The sequence below is a fragment of the Physella acuta genome, unplaced genomic scaffold (assembly GCF_028476545.2).
Source record: "Physella acuta isolate Inbredline_101_S28 unplaced genomic scaffold, ASM2847654v3 ptg002144l, whole genome shotgun sequence".
Lineage (NCBI taxonomy): Eukaryota > Metazoa > Mollusca > Gastropoda > Physidae > Physella > Physella acuta.
In genome coordinates, this window is record NW_026733645.1 from 1 (window position 1) to 13,056 (window position 13,056).

The following is a 13,056-nucleotide window of genomic DNA, read 5'->3' on the forward strand; positions in this document are numbered from 1 at the left end:
ATAGTTTAGACAAGATTTTGGAAAAATATCGATGTTTAAAAAAAATTCAACTTTCAATTTTGAGGGGGGTTGTAGGTTGAGATGTGACGTCATTTTAGGGGGGGGTCTGGCTTTTTGTGACGACGTGTGACGGAGGGGAGGGGGGGAGGTAAAAATCGTCAAAAAAGCGTGACGTCATTTATGGATGACCCCTAAAGCTCATGGTTGCTACACCGAAAAGACAGCCACTCTTCTAGGAAAGACAACTCCAAAATCAAAGAACTGCTGCCTTGTAGTTTGTTCTTGGTTGGACTGGACAAAGGCTATGGAAGCAAATCCAAAAAGAAAAGCAGGCTGAAATCGGAGTCAATGGCCTCAATGGCGCAAAACCAGTTGACACGTAATCCTTAATTGTGATGGAAGCATGGTCGAGTCGGCAAAGATCATGGTTGATAAATTCGAAAAAAGTCTCGAGTTCAAACCCTCTGGCAGATAAGGCTCGATCCTCCCAACACTAAAAATTAAGAACGAAGAAGAAGAAGATTATATAAAATCCATCTCATTCGGGAGCGGGGGGGGGGGGGGGGGAGGGGGTAGACTTTCTTCGGGGGGGGGGGGGGGTGGGCTCAGCAAGAGATGCCTGGAAGAAACTCTGCTGGAATGTCCTCCTCAGCACTTCAGGGCACAAAGCCTGGGCAGTTAATTGAGGAGAGTTAGATGTCGCCCTCGTATCCACTCCATACAGCAGCTGGACCCCGGGGGAAAGTTGTTTATACCGATGTTCCACCCTCAGCTGTAACAAGTGTTGCTCTCGGGCATCTGTGCGGAGGGCCGGGGGCATTTTTCCCTCCTTCCACCTGTACACGCCCCCACTCCCCGGACAAACTTTCGCTGTAGCAACCCCTGATACCTACGTGTACGCTACCTAAAAAACAAATTAAACGAAAAAATGTAATTTAAAAAAAAACTTTTTATAGCACGTTTTTATATAACATGTACTAAAAAGAAGATAAATTATTTTCTCTAATCATATAATAATTATATATATATATATATATATATATATATATATATATATATGTGTGTGTGTGTGTGTGTGTGTGTGTGTGTGTGTGTGTGTGTGAATAGCTATAAAGAAAAGCGTGGGTAGCTTCTTAAATTTTTAGTAAAGGTATTAAAATAGATAATTTGGTTACATCCCTTTAGATTAACGTCCGTGTAAAAGTGTGTATGTGCATGTTAGGTATAACAATGGCATAAATTATATGTACATGTCTGTATATCAATCAATCTATAACATAAGCCGGACAAGTAGCTAGCAGTGTTTCTTCCAGACTTTTTTCTCCGGGGGGGGGGGGCAACTTGATATTTTCGGGGGGGGGGGGGGCGGGGCTGTGAACATTTTCCGGGAGCGGACACTGATAAAAGTATATGTTTTTATATATAAATTCCATGTCGTTCGGGGGGGGGGTAGACTTTCTTCGGGGGAACCCCCCCCCCCCCCCCCCCCCCCCCCCCCCCCCACCCCGAAGAGATGCCTGGAAGAAACTCTGGTAGTTAGCCAATCGCACAATCCCCAACCTGGAGGACCAGGGCCCAACGTATGGTCTAGCCCCTACCCACTGTAAGATGGCTGGTATAATGCTGACCACATTAAACCTTCGTATGCCGTGGTCAAGAAACATGAACTCTACTTCATCTGCCCAATGGATCTCTAGGTCTAAAGGGGAATCTGTAAAAAGCTACAAAAAATGCCAGGCAAAGGGGGGTAACCTAATAAAATAAATGAAAATGCTCATGCTGGGTATGTATGTATGGACAATCATATAAGTTAAAATATAACAAAACAAATATAGAATAGACTCGTTGTAAATATAATATTGTTTTGAAGACTTTGTCTGATTACCTTTTCAAAATGTTTTTATGCATTTTTTACTGAATGTTTAAGCTGGTATCTTTCTTAGCTTGTATGTGAAAAAATGTGAAAAATTGGATAGAGCTGGTTGATTTGATCTTATGTGTAATGTTAGTAAACAATACATTGGTTCTAAAGATAGATCCAGATTAGACGGAAAATGGTAGACGTAATGCAGTTCAGTCACATTGCATTGACTAATCAAATCATTATACATTTCTCTCTGAATCTAGACTCTAGTCCCTTTTTTGTTAAAAAAAGAAGTAGAGATTGTCAATCTGTAAAACACATTTCGATCTAGCAGTTTTAACTGATTAAAAATAAGTAATAAGGTAAAAAAAAATAAAAACAACAAAGAAAATAAAATATTTTAAAATTAAGAGTAGGCCTAGGCCTATTTTTATTAAAAATATTAAGTAAGTATTAGGGCCCTAAGCCTAATTTATTAATAGATCTACTAATAACTAGGCCTAATAAATATTATTTATTAGTTATGCCTATATTTGATTCAAGTAGTTAGTTGATCTTAGTCCTCGAAGAGTCATAGGTTTAGCGATGGTTTAGTTTAGTAATTACTAAATTAGTAATTACTAATTAGTTAGACTAGGTACAGAGGTCTGGTGGTAGAGAGCACAACTTGACAAATGTTAAGTTTTGATCCAGTCCAGGGCTTGAGTCTCTGAGTCCACCCAGCTCTGACATGTACCTGCCCAACCACCTTTACTTTCCCTAACATATAACATAAGTCACTGACTTATGTTAGGGAAAGTAAAGGTGGTTGGGCACAGAGGCATAGCGACCCTTCCCGGTGCCTGGGGACAAATTTTTTATTTGCACCCCCCCCCCCCCATACTTTCAATTTCCTTCAATTTCTTTTTCCAACCCATTTTGGCTGCCCCCCCCCCCTCGCTACGCCCCTGGTTGGGCATAGTGTTGATCACACTATCCTTTAGGCTTTAATGTCCCAGAAACAAGTGTGATGGGTTGGCTGTTTGAAAAAGTAACATTTTACTTGACATTTTGTTACTTGTTAGTTATTAGTTTAAGGTACAAATAAGACTTATTATAAATAGACATCCAGAAACATTTAACCCTACTATGACTGGCTGATAACCTGAACAGTGGTCTGTACTGTTAACCTACAGGCAACATAGTAGTTTTTTAATATTAGACAATGCAGTGGTCTGTAATAGTAATTATTTACTGCTAGAGTTTACTGATTTAGTTTACTAAACTATTATAACTATTACTACCCTAACATTTTTCTTCTTCTTTCTTAATGTTTCTGTTTAACATAAGGGGTTCACATAACAAGACCAACATCGCACATTACCTGCATTGTTGTCTATATGCACCCTATACCAGTGGCGTAGCAAGGTCGTGTATCACCCGGTGCGGCACTTAATGGAGTCACCCCCCAGAGGCGTAGCGACCCTTCCCGGGGACAAACTTTCAAATTTTCAATTTGCACCCCACCCCTTAAACTTTTGATTTGCACCCCCCGTCAAGTTTTTCTCTATATATTTTGCTATTTTTTGCCTTGATGTCAATCCCTAAATGGTGTCACCCGGTGAGGTCCGCACCCCCCCCCCCCCTCGCTACGCCTCTGCCCTATACATTGAACAATTTTTCTCTGAGTGAGGTGTTTTGGGCCAGAGTCAATACAGCATCTGTAATTATAGTGTAGTCTTGTAAAACATTAAGTATTTTCCAGTGCCAAAATTTTGGTTGATCGTGCTCATATTATTTTAACACTTAAAGTGTAAGGGGTGGTTAATCATTACAAGTAGTAGTTGTAATGTGTTATATGGGGTTGGGTATACAACGATATAATGTGATTCCCATAATAATATATCAGTTTTTCTAGAGCAGTGCCAAATTGTTTGTGGTTTATGAGGAAGTTGGGAGGGTTATAGAAATGTTATTTGAGGCATGTTGATCTATGGTAATGTTATATAATTATATGGCTGGAGCAAAAATCCCACTGTAATATACATGACTTGGTTCCAGCCCAATGTTTGCCTTGTGATGTTGACCTCTTCCCTTCTGAAGTTGTTCCTGTTCACCCCCTATGCAGGCCTTAATATCATTATCCCTGTCAATTGGCTACTTGAGGTTTGAAACAGGTCTTCGTAGCGCATTTTGTCTGGCCATCTTATCCTAAGAATTTGTTGTGTCAAATACATAGTTTATGAATAATAGTGAATTACCCTGCTGGTGATATAGAAGCACTTTTATTAGCACTAATTATAATTTATTATATAGATATGATGAAGAAATGGTACTATTTAATTTAAAAGTAAATCAGGATTTCTTTGTTTGATTTTTTTTTCTGATAAACTAGAAACTCAGACTATTTGATCATTTTAATTTGCATATCCAACAACAAAGACTGAACTTTGTGTGGTTATTGACAGTGTCGAGGTTAGGTTGAAGTATAACTATTGCCAATATTATCTTTAGGGCCTAGTAAAAATGGCTTATTGACATATTTAAGTCAGTCTAGTGAGTCTACTAATGTCCTTTTTAAATTCAGTTTCTATAGACCCCTAAACTTTAATCCTATTTGTTTTGGGATTTTGAAAAAAGGAACATTAAATAAAAACAAAATCAGTTAACAATTATAGGCCAACTTATATTAAAGTTCAAATGACCAGCCTTTGGACTCTGGGTAAACTTAACGAGTATGAATTTTGACAGGGGACTGCACTCTAGTATGTGCACACAAGTCATAAATCCCAAATTTTTAACACGCACTTACAGATGAATGCTACACTATTCCAACCAATGCATATGGATTGAAGAGAAAAAAAAATCACAAAATATTCCTTGAGAAAAATCAGACTGCAGTTTCTGCTGTTTTATAAAAAGTTTTGTTCTAAAGCCATATTTGTACCACATGTAATATATAGAGGGCAGAATGTTTAAAGAAATAAAAACTAGCAAATCAGCTGTATCACACATTTTGAATGAAAACAATTGTTGGGAATTGAAAGAAAAACAAGATAGCTCAATTACAAAGCGGAGGAAATAGGAAAATGTTGCAGTGGAGTATTTTTAAGGGGAAATTAAACACATGTGATGTTTATCATATTCTCTAGACTAAACATTCTTTGATGTCAGCTGAATATTTGTTCTGTTGTAGCATCTGCTGCTCATGTAGAATTGGGATAATGTGGCATCGTTTAGAATTAGGCTGGCTCAGCAAAACAAAATTAATGCAGGACAGCCTGAACTGTAGTAAAATTGTTACTGGATAAACACATTTGTAGTAGAATTGTTACTGGATAAACACAACTGTAGTAGAATTGTTACTGGATAAACACAACTGTAGTAGAATTGTTACTGGATAAACACAACTGTAGTAGAATTGTTACTGGATAAACACAACTGTAGTAGAATTGTTACTGGATAAACACAACTGTAGTAGAAGTGTTACTGGATAAACACAACTGTAGTAGAAGTGTTACTGGATAAACACAACTGTAGTAGAAGTGTTACTGGATAAACACATTTGTAGTAGAATTGTTACTGGATAAACACAACTGTAGTAGAATAACAATTTACTAACAACCAAAACTTGACTAATGTAAATGTAATATATTTAACTTTTGACAAACATATTCATAACTGAATATACACAAAAGCCTAATGTAATTGAAAATTGCTTAGATATTCAATGTATTAATTGATACATAAAAGAGACCTCGCAATATTTAAGAGTTTAGAGTTTAGATGTCCATTTTCAGTGTGAGCTTTTTTTTTTAGCATAATCAACAGCTACTAAGTATACAACATCATCCCTATTAACTTCATCATTTTTAATTTGATCATAGCTGTGTAATAATGTAAGCCTTACTAAAATTAGTTTTTAAAATAATCAAATATCAATGCTTATAGCACAGTAGCAGGTATACTGTTTTTGTTTTTCTAGAAGTAATTTTAGACCCAAAGTTTTATCATGTAATCATTAATAGGTTTAAATATATCTCATTAGCTGTGCTGTAGTTTTATTTTAAACTGTGACCAACTTATGATAACTTATCTCCCAGATATCATGCCCAGATAAGACACTACTTATTGAAGGTAAATAAAAACTGATTTGTTTTGTACAAATGTGAATTAGATCTAGTATATGATCTATGCTGTGTGAAATTTATTTTTAATAAAGTATCAAATTATTGTTTGTGTACTAGTTCATTATATGACCATTATTACTAGTGTGTTGTTTTTATTTTTTTTAGAATTGCTGATCTTTTAAACACAGGTAAAAAAAAACACACATTTTTACAAAATAAAATCTTCATTCAGTTTGCCCAGTGAGCTTTATGAAAAACACCAAAAAATAAAGGCCATAACTCTCTCTTGTCTTTAGCTTAACATGCTTTGTTTTTAATTTCAATTACATAATTAACTTTTTTTAAATTTTAGATTATGTAACAGCCTTCACTACAGACTGCATTAATTGATGAAAAAAAATTCCTTATGAAGAATGTTTATCGGAATTTTCGGCACTAGTCAGAAATGAATATTGAACGAGCAACCTCATTGGATGACTGGGTGTGGGTCAAGGACAAAGCTTTCTTGGTGGAAGAGGGAAGCTCAGTCCCCGTTTTCATGGTGGAGTGGAATAGCGTAGACAATGTATTTGCAGTGACTAGTCGCTACCACAGCAGGGTGGCCAGAGATGAACAAGATAAATCAGAGACTGGAGTTTTCAGCATCCCTGCTTTACACAGCATCCACCAGACTTTGGTTGCTATCAACCCTAATGCTCCCAAGTTGCCAAATAAGCTTCCCAAAGAGCCAAAAGGTCTCAAGGCTGTGTTTGTTGGGCTTCAGATCCCTAAAGACATGAGCAGTGTATGTAAAGATCTGGAAGCTTATTTCACCTCTGCTGCTGAGAAATTTGGGGGACAAGTTTTGTCTCAGGTTTGTAACATAGAATAAGTTTTCTCTCAGGTGTGTAGTAACATAAAACAAGATTTCACCCCGATGTGTAACATTTAACAAGTTTTGTCCAAGGTATGTTACACTGAAAAACTTTTTCCTAGGCATATAACATGAAACAACTTTTGTCCCACATAATATGTTGCACAGTCGAATGGTAGAACATTTGACTGCTAAAAATCTCAACTCAGCTCTAATGTGTAACTGACTCACCTTAGGGAAAGTATAATTCATATGCAGAGGTCATCACATAAGGCTCGATCCCTCCCAACACTAAAAATTAAGAACGAAGAAGAAGAAGACATATGCAGAGGTCACAGAAACAGGTAAACTATACTTCATGAGCCATAAGGTTCGAAAGGACATTTCACATTTTTTATGTACAAGAACAACCTTGTCCCTGGTATGTATCATAGATCAAGTTGTTTTTTTCTCTGCAGTGTTTTTGAACAAACTTTGAAATGTGTGACTCCTCTGTTGAAAATGTGTAACTCTTCTGTTTTATTGTTTGTAACTCCTCTAGGTGTTGTTTGAGGCTTCTGCCCATACGGTGGATAACTTTTATGAAAAGATGTCTGAAGTTTACAAGTATGGTCTGGAGCAGGTGAGGTCCATGTCGTGAAAGTTTTCCTGAATGGTGTGTTGTTGGTGCTGTGTACATTACTCTCTTTTGCTGTGCTTTTGCTCTATTTTGATTTGTCATCTTTCTTAAGAAAAAAAAAACATTTATGCAAATTTTCCATTTTATTTTATACAAGAAAATAAAAATAGCAGAGGAAGAGTTGAAGAATCTGGCATTTGAAAGGGACAACTGCACCGTGATGAAAGATCTGGAAGATGTTTACGCACGAGAAGATGAGGCAGTTACAAAACTTGTGTCAGCTCTGGCAGATTTCTACAACTACGAACTTCAGGTTAGCACTTGTTTTAGATCATTTGAATCAGGGTGTTGTTGTTATTTGTTATTTTTTCATTCAACACAACACAACTTGTAGATCTCATTTCACAGCAACTTCCTTGCATAAGTGACAGTTTTTTTTTAATTGATTATTATGACAATTTTCAAATGTTGTGATATTTCTTCAGCCATACTTAGACAGCCATTGTTTGGCAACAAAAGAGATTCAGCATTTTAGTCAACAAATCCAGAACCCTGACCTGGGAGAGAGAGTCAAAGCTGAAGCCACAGAAAAACAATTGTACTGGGCGTGTTTGCTGTTTGATGCTAATGATGTCATCGCCCGGCTCTATATTGAACACCAGTCTATACTTGTCTCTATATTTGAAGGTAACCAGATTAACTTTAATTATAAGTTAAGAAAGATTAACTCAAAATTGTAAGAACAGATGACTATAAGTTATAATAATGGAGTATTTAAAAATAATAAATTTGAAACTTTCACATGTAAATACAGAGATTGTAATGCACATTTTCTTTGTTAACTATCCCACAAAAACAGCTTTATTAACAGGACTATTGATTTGTTGAAATAACTTTCTTGTATTATAGTTCATGTTGTTGCCTTCTATCCCAATGTTTTGAAAATTAAAAAGTTTTCCAATAATTTAGACCTATGTGATTCCATTAAGCCTTAAAGTTCCTTCATAAAAATCTATGACTAAAAAGTGGAAGCCTACAAAATAAAAATAAAACAGTCCCCAAGTCTTAATATAGGCAGATACATTTAAAGTCAATTCTCTTTGCGATTTCAGACTTACTGGAAGAAATGAATAAAGATAAAAACAGATATGGATCTGGGGCTTTTGATTTGGTTGCTGCCAACAGAGAACTGTGGTAGGACAAATCTTGTTGACGACTGATTAGATCTTAAAGAAAAATCAGCTGTTGGAGACAGTTTTTGTTTGTTCTCTAGAACACTTGATAGGCCAGCTTGGTCATTCCTAACCTAACTCCACCCATCTCATTGGTTCCTGTTGAAATCAGCCCAGCTTAAAGTTATTGCACAAGCTGGTTTTGAATGTACATATAAGAAAAACAAGAATTTAAGATCAAATCTTGTTGAACAATGTGTTAAGATCAAATCAGGCAGAACATTAATTTTTATTAATGTTTCCATTTCTAAATTCTAATTTTTTTAATTTTTAGCTTGCATAAAGATCTTCATGCAGCCAAAGTTCAGCTTCTTTTAAGCAAGAGAAAACAACTCAGGCAGGAAAAAGATAAAGTCACTATGCAGGTTAGCATTGTAGGGTTTACAGATCATAGAGATGAATAAGATCTTAATCATATTCATATACAAAAACAGGGAACAAAATTATGAATAAAGTCATTTATGATTTAATTTTGTAGATTCCTGAAGGTGCTCAACCTGATCAAGTGAAGCAGCAGTCACTGTCTGATGGATCGCTAATTCACAACCTAGTCACAAAGAAAAATAACTTACAGGAGAAAATATACAACCTTGAACATGACATACTTGCAGAGAAAAAAAAATTAGTCAACGTCAAATTAGAGATCAGGAAACGGGAAATAGCAGGTATGTTGCACCATTTTATTTTTTTTTTCCCATTTTATAAATATTTACTAAATATTGAACTGTTTTCCAACTCTAAAAAATAAATAAAATAAATTTTTTAAAAGTATTACATAACATGGACATCATCTTGTTGTCTAGATTTATTGTTTATCTTTCCTTAGATGTGGAGGATGAGAAAGTTGTCTTTTATGATGCTGTGGAAGATGTTGATGAACTCTCTGAAAATGAAGATGCAGAAAATAGTGCCAAGGTTGATGGTGAAATGAAGAAACTAAAAGATGAAAAAATTAAGATCAACCAGCATCAGGCAAAGATTCGAGCAAAGAAGGTAGATATGATTTTTATGCTTTTATTATAGTAACATTTTTAACTGCCAGCCCACATTATGAAAATAATCGGCTATTTTATGTCTCTTTTTCAGGAACTCTTCCTAAAATCTATTCGCTCACAGCAAAATAAAGCAGATGAAGAGGAAAAGAAGATGATTCGTCATCACCAAATTCAAAAGGTACCTTCTTGATCATTGTCTCATGCACACTATTATAAAGTAAAATAAAGTTCACCTAAGTTAAATTCCACAGGCTTGTGTCTGTAGGTGTCTCTCCGAGTCCACCCATCTTAGGAGCTATTTTTTTCAAAAGTACTGTTTTATATTGGGATTGTTGTAATTGTAATATGGAAAGTTTTCTGATACCTTCAGTTGGAAGAGAATAGAAGTAGGTCTTTTGGCATTTTTTAAGTTTACTCATGTTTTAAATTTCTGCTGTAGAAAAGAGAACAACAGAAAGAAGAGGAACGGCAACTATCTGGTTTTGTCTTTGAGGAGCGCAAGAAAACAATTGATCGCTTAAAGGAATATAAAATGGTGAGATTGGCATCATTTTTTAAAACTTATTTGTAAAGCTTTCAGCTTGTACTTTGAAATCCTTTCTATTTTAAATTGTTTTTTTTTTGTCATTCTCAACATGAATGTTTCAGTAATTTGAGAAGTAGTTTAATGCTTTAATTCCTCTCATTTAGAAATATGTCAGTCCAGCTACAATAAAGCCACCAAGATCTCAGAAACCAGAGCGGCAAAAAAAAAATGCAACTACACCAAACATAGCAAAAGCAAATCAAAGACAAGCTCAGAACCTTCCGAAGCCATGGAAACAAACAAAGAAACATTCAGCAGAAGTGAAGGATATTCCAGTTTTTATTCATACAGGACCGTCTGGAATGTCAGAGAAAGGAGATGCTCCAGGTGCAACTACTGGACCAGTTGCACCCATAACACAAGCCCCTCCTCCACCTCCCCCACCCCCTCCTCCCCCACCACCCCCACCTGTGCCCTGTCTGCCTCCTCCTGTTCATAAATCAACCGGCGTTAGTGATATTGGTCAAGGCTTGAGTAAACTAAAAAAAACAGATCCTTCAGAAGGATCATCTAAAGCCCAGAGGATAGACCTCCAGTGTATACTAGATTCAAGATCCAGATTAAAACCTGCAACAGATCGGCATAACAAACAAGCACCAGAAACCAACTCAGGTAGGCAAATCAGCAGCTTCACATGCGACATGCTGTTACTTAACCTGTTGAGTGTCTTTAACCCTTTGAGCCCGCCAGGTCGGTAAACCGGCTTCAACATTAGGCATATATGTCCGAAAAGCCGGTTTTCCGGCCCGATGATCAAGCGTCATATTCCTAGCGGCCGGTATACCGTTTAATTAAATATAATTAGCGGAAGACTGACTAAAACTGCGCATATGTCTTTTGAGTGCGGGATTATGATTTTAAAAATTGATTTTTAGGAAAAGTGAAAGTGTTTACATTTCGTAGCAATGCCGCTGAAACGAAAAGCTGAGCCACAACCGTCGTCTTCATCACATAAAGTTGGTGCAAAAGATGAAGCAAAAGACCGAAATATCAACAAAAGAATTAGAATGACTGCATCTCAGGCAATACAACTAGTTATTGATTCTGATGAAGAAGATAATATTCCTGGTCTATATAGTGATGATAGTGATGTTGAATTTGAGACTGAACACAGTGACATTGAAATTGACAGTGACAATGAAACTGTTCAAGTACGTTATGATGCACGTGGTGTCAAGGACAAAGACTTGCCAAAACGAAAAAAAAACTGTTTACTGGTGCAAAACATGCGAAGTTTTTCTTTGCATCGGGTCCGACAGTGATAACTGTTTTGAAAGTTATCACACAAAAGTGGACCTCTAGCGTTTAACTAGTATGGCCAGGTATCAATAATAACAAAACAATTACTAAATGTAAATTGGTTTCTTCTATGTTCTATCAAAACAATAATTATGTGTTTGTTTTATATACATTGTTCTGTTCAAACATTGTAAAAAAAATAAAGAATTTCAGAATCTTTCTGCATTGTTGTTTGATCTTGAGTCTGGATACCAAATTTGGTCTGATTATCTCAAACGGTTCAAAAGTTATAGGCAAAGTTAGAAGCAAATAAGTGAAAATCGGTTTGGGCCTGGGAGCTCAGGAAATAGGAGAAATTAGGCCAGGGAGGCCAGGGCTCAAAGGGTTAAGGTATATTTAAATAATGAGGTATATTTAAAGTTTTCTGTGGTGTTTGACTTCTAGAACTGAAATCATGTCCTGATATAGGTGTTGATTTGAGGTCTTTTTAAAGATACAAGATTCTTGTATTTTTTTGTTTTTATTTGTGATTTATTTATTTTTTTGTGACATTTTTTTATTGTGAATTACAGATCCTTTGTCAGATATTTTTAGCATGATCCGCTCTGGTGTTACATTAAGAAAAGTTGAGGACAGTCCGGATTCAGAAGCTATGACAGCATTGTCACCATCTCAGCAGGGTCAAGATGCCAGAAGTCAACTCCACACAACTTTGTTGAATAAAATATGCCACGGTGTAAGAGGATCTTCCCCAGAATCTGATGATGAATGTCAGAGCGACAATGACGATTTTGATGATTAGCTATAAAGAATATTACAAGATTTACTTGTGTAATTCGCCACCTTTTCTCCTTGTGAAAAACATGACACCATCTAAAGTATTAACACCATGTAATCAGATAATTATTTGTAAATTAACCGTTGTTCATGTATACTCAAAGTAGTCATAATTTAAAGTGAACACCATGTAGCCATATAGAGAAATTTATGTTCAAGTCTGAAGCTTTATTGTAAATTGTCATGTTGAGCAGTTAGTTATTGATATTTAAATTCCAATGTACCTGTATTAATTGAAGTATAGCTCTTAATTGTAGATATATATTCTGTTGAAAATTTTTAACTCTAGATATCAGGCATTGTATAACTTGAATGAGCTACTTCAGATAATGAGCTTGTTAAAGATTAGAATCCACCCATAAAAAAAAAAACTTTCTACAGAAAAATGTTCACCCCCATCAATCCTCTGAAAGTGATTAGCCCATAAGTTTACCCAATTTTGACATTAAAAAGTAATGTGTGATTATTCTAAATAAAAATTTCAACTAGGCAGTCCTTTGTTTACCAGTAGACTGAATACACTTGCAATAACTTAGTATTTATTAAAATAAATGCTTGACTTCTGTAAGAGATTTCCTAACTTATTTATTAAAAAAATGTCTTTGAAGTAAAAAAATAGTTTTTTTGTATTCCCTAATATGATTGGTCTGGTGATTTATAAATAAAAGCCACATATGAAACTGCTTAATTATTTGAGATCATTCCTTCTGCTTTAATTTTAA

General features: G+C 35.6%; 1 protein-coding gene across 8 annotated transcripts; it reads left to right on the top strand.

Annotated features, from left to right (window-relative positions):
* The first annotated feature begins 2,028 nt into the window (after positions 1 to 2,028).
* Positions 2,029 to 13,016, top strand: LOC131932352 (junction-mediating and -regulatory protein). Of its 8 annotated transcripts, none has more exons than XM_059289253.1 (15): positions 2,029 to 2,226; positions 5,947 to 5,980; positions 6,139 to 6,161; positions 6,326 to 6,826; positions 7,368 to 7,448; positions 7,603 to 7,758; positions 7,931 to 8,132; positions 8,558 to 8,639; positions 8,952 to 9,042; positions 9,156 to 9,342; positions 9,504 to 9,670; positions 9,764 to 9,850; positions 10,112 to 10,207; positions 10,363 to 10,870; positions 12,070 to 13,016. In XM_059289253.1, exons 4-15 carry the CDS (start codon positions 6,419 to 6,421, stop codon positions 12,297 to 12,299), a joined length of 2,295 nt encoding a protein of 764 aa, XP_059145236.1. In that variant the 5' UTR covers positions 2,029 to 2,226; positions 5,947 to 5,980; positions 6,139 to 6,161; positions 6,326 to 6,418; the 3' UTR covers positions 12,300 to 13,016. The 8 variants fall into 8 exon arrangements, with proteins under 8 accessions (XP_059145236.1, XP_059145238.1, XP_059145237.1 ...); XM_059289254.1 differs by having other exon boundaries at positions 2,042 to 2,057; positions 5,892 to 5,980; XM_059289260.1 differs by having other exon boundaries at positions 2,056 to 2,071.
* Positions 13,017 to 13,056: the final 40 nt, after the last annotated feature.